This window comes from Panthera uncia, chromosome D1, assembly GCF_023721935.1.
Source record: "Panthera uncia isolate 11264 chromosome D1, Puncia_PCG_1.0, whole genome shotgun sequence".
Lineage (NCBI taxonomy): Eukaryota > Metazoa > Chordata > Mammalia > Carnivora > Felidae > Panthera > Panthera uncia.
In genome coordinates, this window is record NC_064808.1 from 81,195,586 (window position 1) to 81,217,688 (window position 22,103).

Below are 22,103 nucleotides of genomic sequence, written 5' to 3' on the forward strand. Positions count from 1 at the left end.
ACTAACGAATGAGTGGGTCAACCAGGCAATTAGAGAAGAAATTAAAATATACATGGAAACAAACGAAAATGAAAATACAACAATCCAAACGCTTTGGGATGCAGCGAAGGCAGTCCTGAGAGGAAAATACATTGCAATCCAGGCCTATCTCAAGAAACAAGAAAAATCCCAAATACAAAATCTAACAGCACACCTAAAGGAAATAGAGGCAGAACAGCAAAGGCAGCCTAAACCCAGCAGAAGAAGAGAAATAATAAAGATCAGAGCAGAAATAAACAATATAGAATCTAAAAAAACTGTAGAGCAGATCAACGAAACCAAGAGTTGGTTTTTTGAAAAAATAAACAAAATTGACAAACCTCTAGCCAGGCTTCTCAAAAAGAAAAGGGAGATGACCCAAATAGATAAAATCATGAATGAAAATGGAATGATTACAACCAATCCCTCAGAGATACAAACAATTATCAGGGAATACTATGAAAAATTATATGCCAGCAAATTGGACAACCTGGAAGAAATGGACAAATTTCTAAACACCCACACTCTTCCAAAACTCAATCAGGAGGAAATAGAAAGCTTGAACAGACCCATAACCAGCGAAGAAATTGAATCGGTTATCAAAAATCTCCCAACAAATAAGAGTCCAGGACCAGATGGCTTCCCAGGGGAGTTCTACCAGACATTTAAAGCAGAGATAATACCTATCCTTCTCAAGCTATTCCAAGAAATAGAAAGGGAAGGAAAACTTCCAGACTCATTCTATGAAGCCAGTATTACTTTGATTCCTAAACCAGACAGAGACCCAGTAAAAAAAGAGAACTACAGGCCAATATCCCTGATGAATATGGATGCAAAAATTCTTAATAAGATACTAGCAAATCGAATTCAACAGCATATAAAAAGAATTATTCACTATGATCAAGTGGGATTCATTCCTGGGATGCAGGGCTGGTTCAACATTCACAAATCGATCAACGTGATACATCACATTAACAAAAAAAAAGAGAAGAACCATATGATCCTGTCAATCGATGCAGAAAAGGCCTTTGACAAAATCCAGCACCCTTTCTTAATAAAAACCCTTGAGAAAGTCGGGATAGAAGGAACATACTTAAAGATCATAAAGGCCATTTATGAAAAGCCCACAGCTAACATCATCCTCAACAGGGAAAAACTGAGAGCTTTTTCCCTGAGATCAGGAACACGACAGGGATGCCCACTGTCACCGCTGCTGTTTAACATAGTGCTGGAAGTTCTAGCATCAGCAATCAGACAACAAAAGGAAATCAAAGGCATCAAAATTGGCAAAGACGAAGTCAAGCTTTCGCTTTTTGCAGATGACATGATATTATACATGGAAAATCCGATAGACTCCACCAAAAGTCTGCTAGAACTGATACATGAATTCAGCAAAGTTGCAGGATACAAAATCAATGTGCAGAAATCAGTTGCATTCTTATACACTAACAATGAAGCAACAGAAAGACAAATGAAGAAACTGATTCCATTCACAATTGCACCAAGAAGCATAAAATACCTAGGAATAAATCTAACCAAAGATGTAAAAGATCTGTATGCTGAAAACTATAGAAAGCTTATGCAGGTAATTGAAGAAGATATAAAGAAATGGAAAGACATTCCCTGCTCATGGATTGGAAGAATAAATATTGTCAAAATGTCAATACTACCCAAAGCTATCTACACATTCAATGCAATCCCAATCAAAATTGCACCAGCATTCTTCTCGAAACTAGAACAAGCAATCCTAAAATTCATATGGAACCACAAAAGGCCCCGAATAGCCAAAGTAATCTTGAAGAAGAAGACCAAAGCAGGAGGCATCACAATCCCAGACTTTAGCCTCTACTACAAAGCTGTCATCATCAAGTCAGCATGGTATTGGCATAAAAACAGACACATAGACCAATGGAATAGAATAGAAACCCCAGAACTAGACCCACAAACGTATGGCCAACTCATCTTTGACAAAGCAGGAAAGAACATCCAATGGAAAAAAGACAGTCTCTTTAACAAATGGTGCTGGGAGAACTGGACAGCAACATGCAGAAGGTTGAAACTAGACCACTTTCTCACACCATTCACAAAAATAAACTCAAAATGGATAAAGGACCTGAATGTGAGACAGGAAACCATCAAAACCTTAGAGCAGAAAGCAGGAAAAGACATCTCTGACCTCAGCCGTAGCAATCTCTTACTCGGCACATCCCCAAAGGCAAGGGAATTAAAAGCAAAAGTGAATTACTGGGACCTTATGAAGATAAAAAGCTTCTGCACAGCAAAGGAAACAACCAACAAAACTAAAAGGCAACCAACGGAATGGGAAAAGATATTTGCAAATGACACATCGGACAAAGGGCTAGTATCCAAAATCTATAAAGAGCTCATCAAACTCCACACCCGAAAAACAAATAACCCAGTGAAGAAATGGGCAGAAAACATGAATAGACACTTCTCTAAAGAAGACATCCGGATGGCCAACAGGCACATGAAAAGATGTTCAACGTCGCTCCTTATCAGGGAAATACAAATCAAAACCACACTCAGATATCACCTCACGCCAGTCAGAGTGGCCAAAATGAACAAATCAGGAGACTATAGATGCTGGAGAGGATGTGGAGAAACAGGAACCCTCTTGCACTGTTGGTGGGAATGCAAATTGGTGCAGCCGCTCTGGAAAGCAGTGTGGAGGTTCCTCAGAAAATTAAAAATAGACCTACCCTATGACCCAGCAATAGCACTGCTAGGAATTTATCCAAGGGATACAGGAGTACTGATGCATAGGGGCACCTGTACCCCAATGTTTATAGCGGCACTCTCAACAATAGCCAAATTATGGAAAGAGCCTAAATGTCCATCAACTGATGAATGGATAAAGAAATTGTGGTTTATATACACAATGGAATACTACGTGGCAATGAGAAAAAATGAAATATGGCCTTTTGTAGCAACATGGATGGAACTGGAGAGTGTGATGCTAAGTGAAATAAGCCATACAGAGAAAGACAGATACCATATGGTTTCACTCTTATGTGGATCCTGAGAAACATAACAGGAACCCATGGGGGAGGGGAAGGAAAAAAAAAAAAAGAGGTTAGAGTGGGAGAGAGCCAAAGCATAAGAGACTGTTAAAAACTGAGAACAAATTGAGGGTTGATGGGGGGTGGGAGGGAGGGCAGGGTGGGAGGGAGGGCAGGGTGGGTGATGGGTATTGAGGAGGGCACCTTTTGGGATGAGCACTGGGTGTTGTATGGAAACCAATTTGACAGTAAATTTCATATATTAAAAAAAAAATGAGAGGTTAAAAAATTGAGCAGATTTCCCAGCAATTTATGAGATGTGGGGAAATAAATTGTAGTTCATAGACTGCCAAGATGGAAGAGGGTCCATGACAATTCTAGGTTTTCAGCTGGGACCCAAAGGGCTATACCCTAGAAGAGAAGCTCAACAAGAATTAGACTTGCTTTCATAAGAATTGAAGCTCAGCTCCAAATCATTTCAGTTACCTTCTGGAAGCAAAAGTAATTCCATCTGAAAGATTACCAATAGCTTCAAATGATTTCAGTCATGTTTTCATAAATAAATTTGATTGAAAAATAATTAGGTATACCACAGGATATTATTTTACTTAAACCATGAGCCAAAAAGACAACAGAATAAATACATAGGGACCTAGATATTAGGTCCCTTAAACATATACTTTGAAATAACTATAATTAATATGTTCAAGGAATTTTTTAAAAAATGGATAATTTGGGCCAAATGAAGCAAACTATAGAAAAGAATCAAATGAAAATTCTAGAACTAAAAAAATCACTATTTTTGAAATTAAAAACTAGGTTTAACATCAAAGTAGACAAAGCTGAAGAGAAAATTTATAAATTACAAGACATCTTAGAAAAAAACTATTCAAAAAAGAACAAAACAGCTATGTGGAATATGGTGAAAATATATAATTTTGTACAACAGAAGTCCTAGAGGAGAGGAGAGAGAAAATGGAGTTGACAGTTGCTGAAGATCTTCTGAAACTGATTAAAGACTTCAAGCCACATATTGAAGATTGCAAACACATATAAGCAGAATAAAAGTAGAAAGAAAACCACACTTAGCCAAATCTCAGTAAAGTTGATGAAAACCAAAAAGTAAATCTTCAAAGAAGCCAGAAGAAAAAGACATTTTACCTTCAAAGGAACAATAACTTTATCAATACTTGACTTTTTAATAGAAACAATGTACACCAGGGAATCACCAAAGAAAATAAATTGTCAATCTAGAATTCTACATACAGTAAAAATATCCTTCAAAATGAGGGTGAGCTAAGCACATTTTCAAAGAAGCAAAAAGTGAGAGAATTTGTTAACAGCATACCTACAGTAAAGAAAATACAAATAGATATTCTTTAGGCAGAGGAAATGTAACAGAGACAAAGCTCAGAGATGCAGAGAGGAGAGAAAGGCCACAAAAAGTAAATTATGTGAGTAAATCTAATTGACTCCACACAATAATAAAAATAATAATATCTTGAGGGTATAAAATATATAGAGAATTAAGAGAAATAATAATAGTACTGAGGAAAGAAATGCAATTAAACTGTTCTCAGGTGCTTTCTTTGCCTTGGAATTGGCAAACACACTAATTTATATTAGACATTAATAATTCAGTATGAGGGGCGCCTGGGTGGCTCAGTCAGTTAAGCGGCCGACTTCGGCTCAGGTCATGATTTCGCGGTCGGTGAGTTTGAGCCCAGCGTCGGGCTCTAATGCTGACAGCTCAGAGCCTGGAGCCTGTTTCAGATTCTGTGTCTCCCTCTCTTTGACCCTCCCCCGTTCGTGCTCTGTCTCTCTCTGTCTCAAAAATAAATAAACGTTAAAAAAATAAAAAAAAATAATTCAGTATGAATACTATACTCACTATGGCCAATATGAAAAGAAAAGTGAGAAATTTTTAACCAGTTAATACAGAAGAAAATGGAAAAATAAAAAATACTTAGTCAATCCAAAAGAAGAAAAAAAAAGAAGAGAAAAAAGACCATAGAACAGGTAGGACAAATAGAAAGTAACAGGATGATAGATTTAAATGCAACTGTCATTAATTATATTAAATGTAAACAGGCCAAATACCTCATTTAAGAGAAATAATTTTCATAATGGGCTAACAAAAATAAATTCTAATTATATCGTGCTGTATCTTAAACATATCCAGAATAACTGAAAGTAAAAGGATAGAAAAGTATGTATTATACAAACACTAACCAAAAGACAGCTGTGATGTTCACAGAAAAGAAAAATATTTTAACATCACTCTTTACTTTACATAAGAGTTGTGTAGGTAGTTTCTTGTCCCCTCTCTAGGATATAAATGCATGGAAAAATCAAACTGGACCTTATTCATCTTCATATCATGCAAACTATAGCTACTCAGGATATGTTTGCTCCACAAACTAACAAAGTGAGAAAAGAAGTATGTAAATATGGAGGAAAATTAAAGGAGCACCTACCTTTTTAATATAGGACATGTATCTTTTATCCCGATGATATGAACCATATTCATTCTCAACCTGCACAGCAATGATGGGGCCTCCCTTTCCGTACTGAGGGTCAAGGAGACAAGAGTTTGCAAGTGAAGCTATTGATGGGGAAAGGCTGGATTTTCTCAATTTGCTGTTGCACACACATATTTAGAGTGTCATAAAAATAACCTATTCCTAAACTCAACTCGAAGTTACACTATAGTTCAGGCAATTTCTCTCACTCCAAAGTCAGTAGTCCCCTCTAGGAGGTCAACTGCTCTTAAAATCCTACCTTTTCTAGTATACCCTGTTAACAGACTCCCACCCCCTTTCTCTCCTAATTCAATGCATTAAGTGTGATGCTTCACACCTCTACTTCCATTCTTTCTACCTTAGCAACAATTAATGAGTCAAGGGTCTCTCATCCCATATAAAGGTTGTCTCACCTCCTTCCCACTTCTCAGGAACTTCGCTTTTTCTGGAGTACTTTTCTGTCTTCTGTATTTTCACCTCCTTCTTTACTAAACCCTGCACGTCATCATTAACTTGACTCAAAGTCCTCCATTTAAAATAACTTGCCTGGACCACTTCCCCCTTCAGTTCCCACTATCTTGTCCTCTTCCCTTCATGGACAAAGCCTGAAATATTTCTGCACTCACTCTTGACTTTTTATCCTTTCATTTACTCTTTTACTCATTTCCACTCTTTATATTCCACCTTTCCATTAACATTATCTTCTCTTTGCTAAGTTCAAACAATAAATTTTAATCCTAATTTACTATCATTCTCAGCAATATTTGACATCTTGGCTACCTTCTCCTTCTTGAAACCCTCTCTTCTGTGGTCTTTTGTTGCTCTCTCCTAGTTGTTGGCCTGCCTTCTGGTCACTACTCTTCAGTCTGTTTTGTGAGATCCTCTTGCCCTACTCACCTTTTAAATGTTGTGTTTCTCATGGTTCTCTATTAATCCCAACTCTGTGCTGGATCACATCCCCTTCTTCTCCCCTAATTATGCTCTCTTTCAAACATCTTCACATTTCCCATCCCTACTGACTCCTGTTTGTTGATGGTAACATGCTCAGTCATCCTTTATCTTTATAGCCCTCTCCAGTCCAGCCAATGTATTTCCTCTCCATATCTTGCACTTGCCACACCCTAGTCAAGCTTCATCGTGCTGACATCTGCATCTCCTCAACCTACTCTTGTAAATACATGGGCAATCATGAAGTACTCCTCCCAGCATGCAGAAACAAATAGTGTTGACTTCTAAGAAGTCATACAAACCATGCAAATAGGAATCTGGGCAACACCCAGGACTATGTATAAGTGCCACTGAAGTGTTTGCTCATTAAAACCTGTGATCATCATGGCCCAGGAGCAGCTGGGTGTAGAGTTGAAATGGAAGATTTTTTAGCAATCAAGAAATAACTGCATTGTATACTGATAGTGGGACAAAAGAGGACACAAGGCCCAAAAGAATGTTTCCCAAACCTTTAAATCTTATCCTCTGCTGACAAACGTTGAAAAACATTTTCAAAACCTGATTCTGTCTTCCCCTTTCCCATCCATCCAATTATGAATCTCACAGATTAGAGAATAGATAAGGAAGAGGGAAGATCCAGAAGTTGACAGTACCTGGGATCCGTAAGAGACCCTGAACTGGATTGACAGTTCTAAAAGAAGGCTATTCAGGTACAAGTGATAAAATGTTTTCAAAGACCTCCCAACCTCCTCAGGCCCTCATTTTGTGCTCATTAAGCAAGGTTCTGATTACTAATTTAGTTTTCTAAGAGGTTCAAGACTGAGAGGTCTGATTTGGGGTGGGCTGAGTACTCTAATTCAATGCTGCCCAGCATGCCCATGAAAATGCTCTGTATTTGCACTGTCTAATATGGTAGCAACCATCCAGACATGGCTCCTGAGCACTAAAAATGTGTTTAAATGAGGAAATAAATTTTTATTTTATTTTATTTTATTTTAATTAAGTTTAAGTAGCTACATGTGGCTATGGCTACCATACTGTACAGCATGACTCTAATCATTGTAGAAAATTATCTCTACTCTCCCCAAATGACACACTGATTCACACTCTTCAGTCATGTAGTGGTTGGTTTCTCTGAGTATGATTAGCTCTGAGATACTGACAATGTTAGGAACCAATTCTGTCCATAGTAAATTCAAATTCACACTCTGTGAAGCCCTCTCCTAGACATGTACATGTTTGCCATTGCCTCCATTCAATCTGCAATACTATCTCCTTCAAATGATTACCATGAGAATGAAACAGGCTAGGTAAATGTTGATTACTTCACAGAAAGCTTGATACCTAGTAAATGTTATACCTTTGTTCCTTCCCCCTGTTCATCTTCTACCTAGTATACAGTCCTTTTTATATTTTCCAACCATTTTAGAAAAATAGTAGCACTAACCAATGAGTATGTTTGGAACCATCGTTTTATTTTGGTGGAGGGATATTAAAAAACAAATAAATTACAACTTCTACAAAATCACTGACCTAAGATCACCCATCTAATCTATTATGATGTGTGAAGTGATGATAAGTAGCTACTTTAGCAGCTAAATTAAGACATTTTGAGGATTATCATTAATTTCCTATTTATGGTGACTAAGGGCAAAGATATAAAGGAGAAGAGAAAACATACAGAGAAGACAAGTATACAGAGTGCAATATCAAGTGCACTGCCAGGGACAAGGCTTCCGGCGGGGCAGTAGATAGGAAATATGCATAAAATCAGGATAATAAAAATCTAATATTTCTTAAATAAGGAATTAGAAGGAGCTGCTATATACACTCCTGTTTCTGCATGATAGAAAATAGGCTAGCCCTATCTAGGAAATCAATTCAGGTAGTTACTTCCCTTGGTCATAGGAATGGAGAATTGGGTTTTACCTGGAGTGGTACTATCTTGGGAATAAGCTCATCAAAATAGTGGTTCATTGCTTTAGTGAAGCCCTTGTAAGTTGTTCTCAGCTTCATTTTTGGATCCTGGAGTAACCAGCTAGAATTAAAAACATGAGAATAATTCTTGAGGTAGCAAAGAGCAATAAGAAGTGTTCAAGCATTTGGCTGGAAAACATGCTGGACAGCCACACTGGAACAGTCACACTGGAACAGTATATTTTGAGATCTTAATCCATCTTTAAGAAAAAGCAATCTATGTTCCAGTTATAAATAGCTCAGCACTTTAGCCACCTCTTTTCTCAAAAATACACATAAGAGCTGTGTAATGATGAAATGATCCAGACCAGAGTCATCAAGCTGCAGCCCACAGGATAAATTAGACCCATTGTCTGCTTGTGTAAATAAAGTTTTATTGGAACACACCACACCCATTTGTTTATTTATTGTCACAGCTGTGCTCCTGCTACAACACCAGGACTGAATAGTCACAACAGACAATGTATGTGGCCCTTAAAGCTGAAACTATTTATTATCTTGCCTTTTACAGAAAAGGTTTGCCAACCCCTAGTCAGGAGTGAGATTTTTATAAAGCAGTTTCAAAGTTTTTAAAAAATGCTCTTTGGTGGAACATTATTTGGCCATAAAAAAGGAATGAAGACCTGTATATGCTACAGCATGGCTGAACTTTGAAAACATTATGCTAAGCAAAGAAGTCAGTTACAAAAGATCACATATTGTATAATTCCACTTATATGAAATATACACCCTTTAGGTGACAAAAAAGTCTAGAACTAGAAAGTGGTGATGATTGCTCAACATTTTTCATGTACTTAATTGCCACAAAACTGTGTACTTTCAAATGGTAAATTTTATGCTGTGTATTTTACCACAGTTAGAAAACAAGTAGAAGCTAGCAAAAGGGAAAACCTCTCTTTAAAAAGAGATAATCAACTCAATTTATTACCATTTGTACAGCCATCACAAAAACTAGAACTTAAAAAGGTATTACTTAAGTGGTAGCCATTACTTTTTATTAAAATAAAAAAAAATGCTTTATCTTATTTACACTGCAGAAATGAGATGGAGATTTATATAAAACAAATACATAGTATGTAAATCCCAGTATATTGAAGTTCATTTTCTATGTCACTAAATGGAAAAGAATAGTGTAGTTTAAAAATGTACACTGAAAACCAGCCAAACCCTTTGCTCTAACTTCCATTTGAATGTGGTAGGGCCCCACATGGAGTCATGGCCAGGGGCCTCAGACTACTACTTACCTAGGCAAGCCTCCAAGGTCTAAGTCGCTACCAATATAGGGGCCTGGACACAGAATGACCCACAGCTCCACCTCTGAAGCAATGGATATAAAAGCCCTGGGAAGTGAAGCAATAAAGATAATTTATTATTTAGGCTGAGGCCTGGAATCACTGCTATTTTGCTCTCTGAGGTCTCTGCTTGAGGTCAGAATGGGAGGAACTCCCAGCCTGGTCTACAAAAGTCTTTGTAGGTGACATAAACCAAAGGGACATGGAGCCCTACACTTGACAGGAAAGGGGCTCATTCAAGGTGCTAGAAAGCAGGACAGGAAGTGAAAGTCCAAAAATCCTAAACCAGACACCCACCTTCCCTCCTGAACCCACTCCTCCCCATGTATCTCCCACCACCACAAAAGAAAGCCATCTAAGGCAGACTCCTACAAATCTTGCTCTGCCTTCTTCCTCGTATCCTACTTTTAGTCACAAAATCCTGTTTATTCCTCCTACCTAATGTTTTCAAATGTGAAACTCCTCTTAATTTCTAGTGCTACCACATTTGTTAAATAACTCATTTCACATGTGCATTATTACAATGGTTTTCTGACTGCTTTCCTTCCTTCTTCTTACCTTCTTCCAGGCTTCTTCAGTTATGTCCATAATCATCAACAACAAAAGTAGGAGTTAATTTTTACCTCATATCACCATCCCGCATACAGCTCAATTCTTTAGGACTATTATTTTATTTGACGATTCTGTGAACTAGGTATCAATATCATCTCCATTTTACAGATAGGAAAATAAAAGCTCAAATGAGTCAGAGCTTCCTACATGTGACATTTTGAGCTAAAAGTACAATCAGGCAGAGAGCTTCCAGAAATGAAATATCAACTACAATATTATTCTGCCTCTTTAAAATGCTCCTGGCACAATCGTTCTAAACGCACAAATTTCCCAAATTAAAATTCTTCAAATGACTCCCAATGCCTTCAGAAAAGATTCCAAATTCTGCAACATGGTAAATATAAAGGCAAGATGTGGTCTACTATATCTCCAGCTTTGTTTTTTGGCACTTTTTCTACTTAAATTAGTAGGACAACCAGACATATTATTTGCAGTTTCCAAAAAATATAATCAGTTAATCACCAAAGCCATTCCCTTTTCTTCCTGGGCTCACAGACTGACTACATCTCCTAGCCTCCCATGCACTGAGGTATTTGTATGTGACTAACTTTAAGCCAACAGGATGAACAGGAGGGATACATTATAATTTCCTAAAAAGATTCTCCATGCTCTTTCTTCCACTTGCTGGCTTGATGCAGACAAGAGTAGCAGTCTGGAAGCTATGTGATGAAGATGGTGAAGTCACAAGACAGAAAGACCCTGAATCTCTCAATTATTTCTTGGAAGAGACATAATGCTTACCAGGAATAGTGATTTTAGATTTTACTTAAATGAAAATAAACCTTTATTGATAAAGACGTTGATACTTGCTACAGAAGCTAACATCACCTTAATTAATGTAAAATGTTCTCACATCTCTAACTTTTCCTTCATGGGACCCTCTACCTGAAATACCATTCAGCCCCCTCTAGCAAACTTCTGCTCAACATTTTAATTTATTTCAGCTATAACTTCACTGTTGTCTTCCCTGATCTGTTCCCCTAGTTTGGGTTGTGTGTTCTTAGTATATTATTTGTCTCTTTCCTTATAGACAATCCTTAGTCTTGACAGCACAAAGTGTATTATCTGTATATCTCCTGCACCAAAGACAATGTCTTAACTACAGCAGATAGTAAACACGTGTTAACAAACAATTATAGACCTTCTCAACTTAAGATAGAGTTACATCCCAATAAATCCATCATAAGTTAAAAATATTATGTCAAAAATGCATTTAATACATATAATGTACTGAACATGGCAGTTTAGCTTAACATACTCTAAAATGTGCTCAGAACACTTACATTAGCCTACAGATGGGCTAAATCACCTAACATAGAGCCTATTTTATAATAAAATATTGAATATCTCATGTAATTTATTGAATGCTATATTGAAAATGAAAAACAGAATGGTCGTATGGGTACAGAATGGTTGCATATCAGCTGTTTGCCCTCATGACTGCAAGGCTGACTGGGAGGGTGAGCTGGATACTGCTATCCAGCATCATAAGAGTGTATAGTACAACATATTGCTAGTCTGGGAAAAGATCAAAATTCAAAATCTGAAGTACAGTTTCTACTAAATGCATGTCACTTTCACACCATCATAAAGTGAAAACACCATTTTAAGCTGGAGACTGTACTCTGCTGTGTCATATCTTAGAAACACTGTAAACTATAGCCCAGAAATATCCTCTAATAACTGAGAAAGCAGGTTCTTCATGATAGATTAAAACTACAGCACTCAAGATGTGGACCTTCTAAATCACACTGTAAGTAAAATGCACCACAGATATTAAGGTCTAAGCTCTACTGCAAGTTAATAGATTCACTGCTCTAGAGGGTTTCAAACCAGGGAACAAAATTATCAGAGCTTCCTGATGATTCTCCAAACAGAAAATAAGGTGGTTTTGTTCATCTGATCCTGTAGAGTCAAACCCCTATCTTTAGGCCATAGATAGGGCCTCCACATTAAGACATACATGAAATCCAGGTTTGCAGTAAAATAAAACCAGCCCTTTCTTGGCTCATGAAGGTTCCAGGGAATATGCCTGCAATGGAAAAAAAAAATATAAAAATCTTTTACCTTATTTGCCCTTATTCCATACTGATTCCTCCAGTTTTAATATAGCAGCTGAGCTATCTCTACTGTGAAGGAAATTGAAGATTTCAACAGCCAATCCTCTGTGTGAATGCACTTTGTATTAACTTCAAAATCTCCTCCTTTAAATGCCACTGCAGATCTAAGCAGCCAATATTGCTCCTTGATTCTGAACTTCAGGTAAGACAGATTTGTATGTAATGTCATCTGGGGTGCAACCACAAATTTTAAAAAAAATACTAATGAAAACATATAAAAATTTAAATCCATATCTATAATGTAAAAAAAAGAAAATCACTAGCCATAAAACAGAAACCAGAAAGAGCTGAAAAGTTTATAGAACCGGAGTATAGTTTTCTTTAAATGAATAAAATAAAAGCCAGCAAGCAACAATACAAGATTCATAATACCCAGGATCCATTAAGAAAATTATTAGGCATGCAAAAACAAACAAACAAACAAAACAAAACAGGAGAATGTGATGGAAACCAGAAAAAAATATCTAGAAATAGAAACAAACACAGAAATGGCATATAGGATAAAACTAGCAGAAAAAAATACTTATAAGGTATAACAAATATTTACCATATCTATAATAGGTAAAAGGAATGCATAACCATGATGAGGAAAATAATGGAAGATATAAAAAAGACCCAAATGGAACTTCTAAAAATTTAAGAATACAGTATCTGGAATAAAAAAAAATATTCTGGATACTATCAACAGCAGGAAATGAAAAGTACTGGCTGAGACAAACAGCAGAGTAGATACAATAGAATAAATGGTCAGATCAAAGAAACTATCCAAAATGGAAAATAGAAAAAAAGAAGACTAAAAATAAAAATGAACACAGCATCAGGGATATGTGGTTTCTTACCAAGAAGTCTAACATATATGGAATTAGAGTCCTGGGGGAAAAAGGGGGAGCAGGCAAAAATATTAGCAGGAATAGAGCCACAATTTTACAAAATTTGATGAAAACTATAAACCTACAGTTTTAAGAATTTCAGTGAACCACAAGCAGAATTTTTAAGTAGATCTACACACCATAGCACATCAGAATCAAATTGCTGAAAACCAGTGGAAGAGAGGAAATCTTAAAATCAGCCAAAGGAGGGAGAAAAAGATGAGAAATACAACAGATTTGTCATCAGATAATGTGCAAGTCAGGAGACAATGAAGAAATATTTTTTTGAAGTACTTAAATTAAAAACAAAAACAAAAATAAACCTTATCAACCTAGAATTCTATACTCAGTGAATTTATCCCTCAAAATAGAAGATGGAAAAAATCAACTTTTCAAAAAACCAAAAGCTAAGAGAATTCACTACCAACAGACTTGTACTATAAGAAATTCCAAAGGAAGTTCTTCTGCAGAAGGAAATAATACCATGTGGAAATTGTAATCTATACAAAGGAATGAAGAGCACCAAAAATGGTAAATATGTGCATAAATGAAAAAGTTATTTTATCACTATAAATTTCTTTCAAATATAAGTAGATGTTCAAAGCAGAAAAATAGCAATGTATTATGAATTTTATGTCTTATAAAACACAAAGTACATGACACAATACAGCACAAAAGTTGAGGAAAGTGAAATGGAAGCATACCACTGTAAGATTCTATACTGATAGCTTTATATTTGCAGAAAAGAAAGGAAGCAAATCATGAATTTAATTTAAGAATTTAAATACAGAACTTTACATAAAAACTTTGGGAAAAAAATCCAGGATCCTCAAAAACTAACTTAATTCCATACCACACTTTCAACAATGGATGGATCATCCATATATAAAACCAATATGGAAACACTGTAATTTAACTATATATTAAACCAGATGAGCCTATTAGACATATGTAAAACATTCCATCCAACAGCAACAGAACACACATTCTTGTCAAGTGCACATGGAACATTCTCCAAAATAGATCATATGCAAAGCCATGAAACAAATTAAAAAAAAAATTTAAGAATGAAATCCTATCAATCATCTTTTCTAACCACAATGGTATGAAACTAGAAATCAATTATAAGAAAAAAACTGTAAAATTCACAAACATGTAGAAATTAAACAACATAAATAAATGGAAAGATATTCCATACTCTAGGATTAGAAGAATTAATATCGTTAAAATGCTATACCACCCAAAGCAATCTACAGATTCAATTCAATCTCTACAAACATTAAAATGGCATTTTTCACAAAAATAAAAAAATCCTAAAATTTGTATGAAACTACAAAAGACTGAATAGCCAAATTAATCTTGAAAAAGAACAAAGCTGGAGGTATCACAATTCCTGATGTCAAACTATATTACACAGTATCACAATAGTGTAGAATTGGCACAAAAATAGACATATAGGTCAATGGAACAGTATAGAAAGACCAGAAATAAGCCCATGCCCATATGGTCAATTAACTTAAGACAAAACAGTTAAGAATATACAATGGAGATAGGGTAGTCTCTGCAATAAATGGTGTTGGGAAAGCAAGACAGCCATATACAAATGAAAGAACTAGCTCTCTTACACCACACAAAAATCACTCAAAATGGATTAAAGACATAAATGTTACGATGTGAAACAACAGAAGTTCTAAGAAAAAACAAGGGTAAAGTCCTTGACATCAGCCTTGGCAATGATTTTTTGAATTTGGCACCAAAAACAAAGGCTACAAAAGCAAAAATAAACAAGTGGGACTACTTCAGACTAAAAGACTTCTGCATAGCCAGGGAAACCAGTAGCAAAATGAGAAGGCAACCTTGATTGAATGGCAGAAAATATTTGCAAACCTGAAAATCTAATAGAATTTGAAAATTTGATTAGGGGTTAACATCCAAAGTATACAAGGAAATCATACAACTAAATAGCAAAAAACAACCCAATTTAAAAACAGGCAAAGAACCTGTATAAACAGGTACATGAAAGGGTACTCAACATTTCTAATCATCAGAAAAATGCAAATCAAAACCACAATGAGGTATCACCTCACAGCCGTTAGGGTGTCTAATACCAAAAAGACAATATATCACAAAGGTTGGTAAGGATATGGATAAAAAGGTATACTTGTTGCACTGTTAGTGGAAATATAAATTGGTTCAGCCACTATGGAATACAATATGGACTTTCCTCAAGAAATTAAAAATAGAAATATCATATGATACAGCAATCCTATTTCTGGGTATACATCCAAAGGAAATGAAATCATTATCTCAAAGAAATACTTGTACTCTCATGCTTATAGCAGCATTATTCACAATAACCAAAGTATGGGAACAACCTAAGTGTCCAATGACAAACAAATGGATTGAGAAAATGTGATACACACACACACACACACACACACACACACACACAGTAATAATTTTTAGTTTTTTAAAAAAGAAGGAAATCCTGTTATTTATGACAACATAAATGAACTTGCAGGGCATTATGCTAGGTGAAGTAAACCAGACAGCAAAAGAGAAATACCATATGGTATCACTTATATGTGGAATCTTAAAATAAAATTTAAAAAAATGATCTCATAGAAATAGAACACAATAGAGGCTTCCAGGGACTGAGGGGTGGGGGAAAGGGGAAGAGATTGGTAAAAGGGTACAAATTTTCAATTATAAGATAAATAAAATCTGTGGATCTTATGTGTAATGTAACCATAGTTGATAATACTATATTGTAGAACTAAAATTTGTTAAGGGAGTAGGACTTAATTGTTCTCACCAAAACAAACAAACAAAGATAAATATGTGAGGTGATGGATGTGTTAATTAACTGGATTATAGGTTGGAATCTTTTCACAATGTATACATATATCAAATCATCACATGGTATATTTTAAATATATTACAGTGACTCCCTCTGGGGGAGGGGAAGGAGTGCTGCTATCAGTGCTCAGTTAATGGCCAAGAGGCTCAGGTGGACTCTTCAGGGGCATCCTGCTGTGGGGCAACTGTGTGGCAGGTGTGTGGCCTACTTGCCCACCTGAGCCTACTTGTGCACCCCAGTTCAGGAGGGTCCTCTTGGATCTGAGAGTGGACACTAGTCACAGTGAAGCCAGATGAGGTGCAGAGATAACTTATCAGGGAAAGGATCCAGTACTTTAAGAGGAAGGGCTTCAGGTTGGGGATGAAGATGCTGCAGGTGCCAGACAGCATCTTTGCTGAGCATTACCATGGCCTACAACCTGCAGAGAAAAACTTCCTACCTACTATTCAACAGCTACAGGAGTTCTGGCCCCACAGTGGTCATGGCCTGCAAGGCCATGGTCTGGGAAGACCCCAACATGGTCCACACCAACTCAGCTGAGGTCACCCCTGGCACCACTGTGGAGACTTTATTGTCCACATCAGCAAGAGTGTCATCCACACCAGAAACTCTGTAGAAGGGACCCCGAGAAAGATCCAGCTGAGCTTCCAAAGCAATGAGTTGGTGAATTGGGCAGATGAGAGCCACCACAGCAGCATTTACCCATCCTGAGCACTAAAGGTGACTTCAGCTGCCCCAGCATCTTCCCAGGACCAACTACCTCTGTAAACAAGAACTTGAGCCCACATCCAAGTTCTACTCATTTGTTACAAATCACTTCCTTGTCCACCTCCTGCTCCACCCCAGGCCACAGGAGTCTGAGCCACCAATTTTATGTGCCTATCAGTGTCTTAAGCCAACAAGATATTGGACCTAATCCTTTCTGTACCAAAGGGCCAGACAACCTAAGGGCCATCTCCAAAAGTGGGGAATGTAACGTCCCCACACCAAATGGAGGACATTAAAGTTCACTATGCTATGCAAAAAAAAAAAAAAATTAATAAATAAATTATAATTTAATTATTCAATTATACCCCAGCAAACCAAAAAAAAAAAAAAAAGATTTAAAAAACAGGAGGGGCACCTGGGTGGTTCAGTTGGTGAACATCCAACTCTTGATTTCACCTCAGGTCATGATATCACTATTCATGGGTTTGAATCCCACATTGGGGCTGACAGTGGGGAACATGCTTGGAATTCTCTCTCTCCCTTTCTCTCTGCTCCTTCCCTGCTCATTCACTTACTCTCTCTCTCTCTCTCTCTCTCACACACACACACACACACACACACACAAATAATTAAATAAATAGAACTTTAAAAAGCAGAAAAATACTGCATGGGAAATTGGAAATTAAAAAGAAATAGAACTAATATGGTAAAGGATGTTAAAAAGCTTATAGAATGTAATGCCAAAATTGTATACAAATAAATGTGGAACTCTCTAGTTGGTGGAAAACTTTGTTGAGAAATAGAAATTACCTATTTGAATAAAAGTAGAAAATTTGAATAAATTAGAAAATGTGGAAGAAAACCGCAATAACTCTAAAGATACAAACCCTTGTACCAACACCATCATTAAAAATGACATTTTTAGTAAATTATTTTCTCAATTATAAAAATCAAATTCCAAGATACCATGCTGTGTAATCCATGTCAAATCAAAGTAAATTCATTTTATGAACTTAATATAAAAAAACTGAAAAAAATAGAAGTCATTCATAAATTTTTGAGCACTTACTATGTTCCGGGTACTATTATAAGCACCAAAGATCATCAAAACAGACAAGAAAATTCCTGCTCTCACAAAGCTCACATTCTAGGAACTAAAACTATAAAACTCTTAGAAAAAAATGTTGGGGGAAAGCTTCATGACATTGGATATAGCAATAATTTCTTGGATAGGACAACAAAGGTACAGCAAGAAAAGGAAAAATAGACAAAGTGAATTTCATGAAATTTTAAAACTTTTGTTCATCAAAGGACACTTTCAACAAAGCATAATTCACAGAATAAAAGAAAATATTTGCAATCACATATCCAATGATGTATTAATATTCAGAATACATGAAGAATTCCTACAAATCAACAATAAAAAAAAGAAACTACCCAATTGAAAAATGTGCAAAGGATAAGTAGTTGAATAGATATTTATTCAAAAAAGATATATAAATGGTCAGTAAATATATGAAGAGATGCTTAGCACTGCTAACCATTAGGGAAATGCAAATCCAAATCACAATTAGATACCATCATTAGGATGGAATGCTTATGCTTTGCTGGTAGGAATGTAAAACAGTGCCGCTCCTGTAAAAAACAAAAGCATTACAATTTGAACCAGCAATTTCACTTCTGGGTACATATACAAAAGAACTGAAGTGAAGAACACAAATAGATATTTATACACCAATGTTCATAGCAGCATTGTTCACAATAGCCCAAAGGCAGAAACAACCCAAGTGCCTAATGGATGAATGGATAAACAAAATATAGGTTATACATAAAATGGAATACTATTCAACCTTAGAAAGAAATGAAATCTGATACATGCTGCAACATAAATGAATTCTGCACATTATGCTAAGTGAAATAAGCTAGATATAAAATAACAAATATATGATTCTATATATATGAGTTACCTAAAAACGTCAAATTCACAGAGAAAGAAAGAACAGTGGTTATCAGAGAATGAAAGGAGAAAAGAATGGGGAGTTGTTTTTTAACAGAATAGTATGGAATGATGAAAAAGTTTTGAGTGTTGATAGTGCAGATGGTAGCAAAACAATGTGTATTTATAGAATGCCACTGACTTTGTAAAGTCTTTGGAATCTGTGAAAGCTAGTTGACATTATTTACTAAAACTAAACATACACCTACCTCATTGTCCATCATCTTCATTCCTAGATGTATACTCAACAGAAATGTTTACATATTCTCAACAAAAGGCAAGTACAAGATTGTTCATAGCCCCACTATTTCTAATGGCTAAAGCCAAAAATATCCTAAATGTCTACCACAAGACAAATATATTTTGGTATGATTACCAATAGAATTCCATATAGTTATGAGAATGAACAAGCTAAAATATCTAGTAATAAGGATGAATATCATAAAGAAAATCTTGAACAAAAAATATCAGACACAACAGACTACATATTGTATGATTCCATATATGCAAAATTCAAAAACAGGCCAAGGTAATCTACGTGTTAAAATCATGAGTAGTAGTTATCTTTTGGAGGGAAGTAATGACTGTACAAGGGACAGGAGAGCTTCTGAGATGTTGGTGTACTACAGAGTTTTGGGGGTTGGTTATAGGGGTATGTTCACTTTATCAAAATTCATTGAGCTAAACCCTTATATACTATATACATGTTAAATTTTAATAAAATATTACTTCAAAATAAGACTAAAATCAAAAGGGGGGAAAATAATTGAGAATATTTACTACCAGCAGAGTAGTAGGCAATTTGGGCCAAACCTCCTAATGAGGAAAACAAGAAAAAGTGAGCAAGTTTTTCATTAACAGAAGGCATCATTAGGACTTCCACTCTCTGATCCAAGAAGTAAAAACCATGGAAGTTGTCACTCCTATCTTCACAACAAGAATAAAGCTGAAAAGCTGAAAGTTGTTAAAAAGCAACAACTCTTCTTATCCATCAAAGAAGTGAAGTCACAGGAAAAACTGCTGCCACAAAAGGTAGAGTGAGAGACAACTGATGTAATGGTTAATTCTATACATCGACTTGACTGGGCAATCAGGTGCTCTTGCACTTGGTCGAACAGCAGTTTAGAGTGTTTCTGGATGAGATTAACATTTGAACTGACACACTGAGTAACACAAATTGCCCTCCCTAATGGGATAGGACTCATCCAGTCAATTTTGCCTATTCAGTCAGACCTGAATAATTATTAATATAATACATCACATCAACAGGCTAAAGAGGAAAAATAAGTTCATAATTTTATCAATAGATGCATAAAAAGCATTTGAGAAAATCTAGCACCCAATCATGACAAAAACTCTCAATAAACTAGGAAGAGAGAACTGCCTCAACTTAATAAAGAACATCTATAAAAAACTTGCAGCTCATGCCAGAAGCTTCCCTGCTAAGATTAGGGGCAAAGCAAGTTGTCCCTTCTTGCCACTCTTTTCAACATTGTACTAAAAAGCCTAGTTAATGCAATATGTCAAGAAATGAAATAAAAGGTATAAAAATTGGGAACAAAGACATAAAATTTTCTTTGCTCACTGATGATATAATTTGTCTATTAGAAAATTCAAAAGAATTGACAGAAAAACGACAACAAACAAACAAACAAAAAACTTCCTGGAACTACCAAGCAATCAATAGCAGGGTTGCAGAAAGCAAGGTTAATATATAAAAGTCAATCTTTTTCTTATTTAACAGCAATGAACAATTGACGAATAACACTATCCAACTTCAAAACTCATCATGAAGCTACAGTAATCAAGACACTGTGGCACTGGTGAAAGAAAAAACAAATAGATCAAGGAAACAGAATAGTGAGAGTAGAAATAGACCCACATAAATACAGTCCACTTATTTTTGACAAAGGAGCAAAAGCTCTCCAGTAAAGAAAAAAAAAAATAGTCTTTTTAAAAAATGGTGCTGGAGCAACATGCACAAAAAAGATGATGTAGACATTTTATACCCTTCACAAAAATGAACTCAAGTGGATCATAGATTTATAAATGTAAAGTATAAAACTACAAACTTCCTAGAAGATAACATAGAAAATCTAGATAAGCTAGGGTTTGGCAATGACTTTTTAGATACAACACTAAAGGCACATTGCATGTCATAATTAAGTTGAACTTCATTAAAATTAAAAAGATAAGCCCTGCAAAAGACACTATCAAGAGAATGAAAAGACAAGCCACAAACTGGGAGAAATCCTTACAAAAGGTATATCTCATAAAGGACCATGATCCAAAATATACAAAAACTTTTAAAACTCAACAATAAGAGAAAAACAGTGTAATTTAAAATGGGCAAAAGATCTGAACAGACATTTTAAAAGCCTATACAAATGGCAAATGACCATATGAAAAGATGCTCGACATGATATGTCATTAGGGTATTGCAAATTAAAACAAGAATGAGATACCACCACACACATATTAGAATGCCCAAATCCTAGAATACTGACAATAGCAAATGCTAACAAAGCTATGAGGCAACAGGAATGTCATTCTTTGCTAGTAGGAATGCAAAATGATACAGCCACTTTGGAAGAGTTTGGCAATTTCCTACAAAACTAAACATAACCTTACCATGTGATCTTCAGTATTTACCCAAATGAGTTGAACACATGGTCATACTAAAACCTGCACACAGATGTGTATATCAGCTATAATTGCCCAAACTTAGAAGCAACCAAGATGTCCTTCAGTAGGTAAACGGGTAAGTGAGCATGGTGCATCCATACAACAGAAAATCATTTAGCACAGAAAAAAAGTAAACTATCGGGGCACCTGGGTGGCTCAGTCCATTGAGTGTCAGGTCATGATCTCATGATTCATCAGTTCGAGCCTCGTGTCGGGCTCTGTACTGACAGCTCAGAGCCCGGAGCCTGCTTCAGATTCTGTGTCTCCCTCTCTCTGCCCCTTCCCTGCTCATGCTCTGTCTCACTCTCTCAAAAATAAACATTTTTTTTGAAAAGTAAACTATTAAACCATGAAAATACATAGAGGAAAGTTAAATGCATATTACTAAATGAAAGAAGCCAATCTGAAAAGGCCACATAGCGCATGATGCCAATTATGTTACATTCTGGAAAAGGCAAAACCATGGAGATAGTAAA

The 22,103-nt window shown here is 35.9% G+C and overlaps 1 protein-coding gene and 1 pseudogene across 1 annotated transcript in view; one reads left to right on the forward strand and one right to left on the reverse strand.

The window, feature by feature from the left end:
• Positions 1–22,103, reverse strand: part of LOC125929545 (beta-galactosidase-1-like protein 2) — a 66,652-nt gene that overhangs the window by 39,907 nt on the left and 4,642 nt on the right. The window contains exons 3-6 of the mRNA XM_049640860.1: positions 12,353–12,421; positions 9,730–9,825; positions 8,438–8,546; positions 5,516–5,608 (exon numbers count right to left, since the gene is read on the reverse strand). Of these exons, the coding sequence (XP_049496817.1) occupies positions 5,516–5,608; positions 8,438–8,546; positions 9,730–9,825; positions 12,353–12,421 (367 nt within the window). The remainder of the gene's footprint in view (positions 1–5,515; positions 5,609–8,437; positions 8,547–9,729; positions 9,826–12,352; positions 12,422–22,103) is intronic.
• On the forward strand, positions 12,563–17,085 carry LOC125911007 (nucleoside diphosphate kinase, mitochondrial-like; annotated as a pseudogene).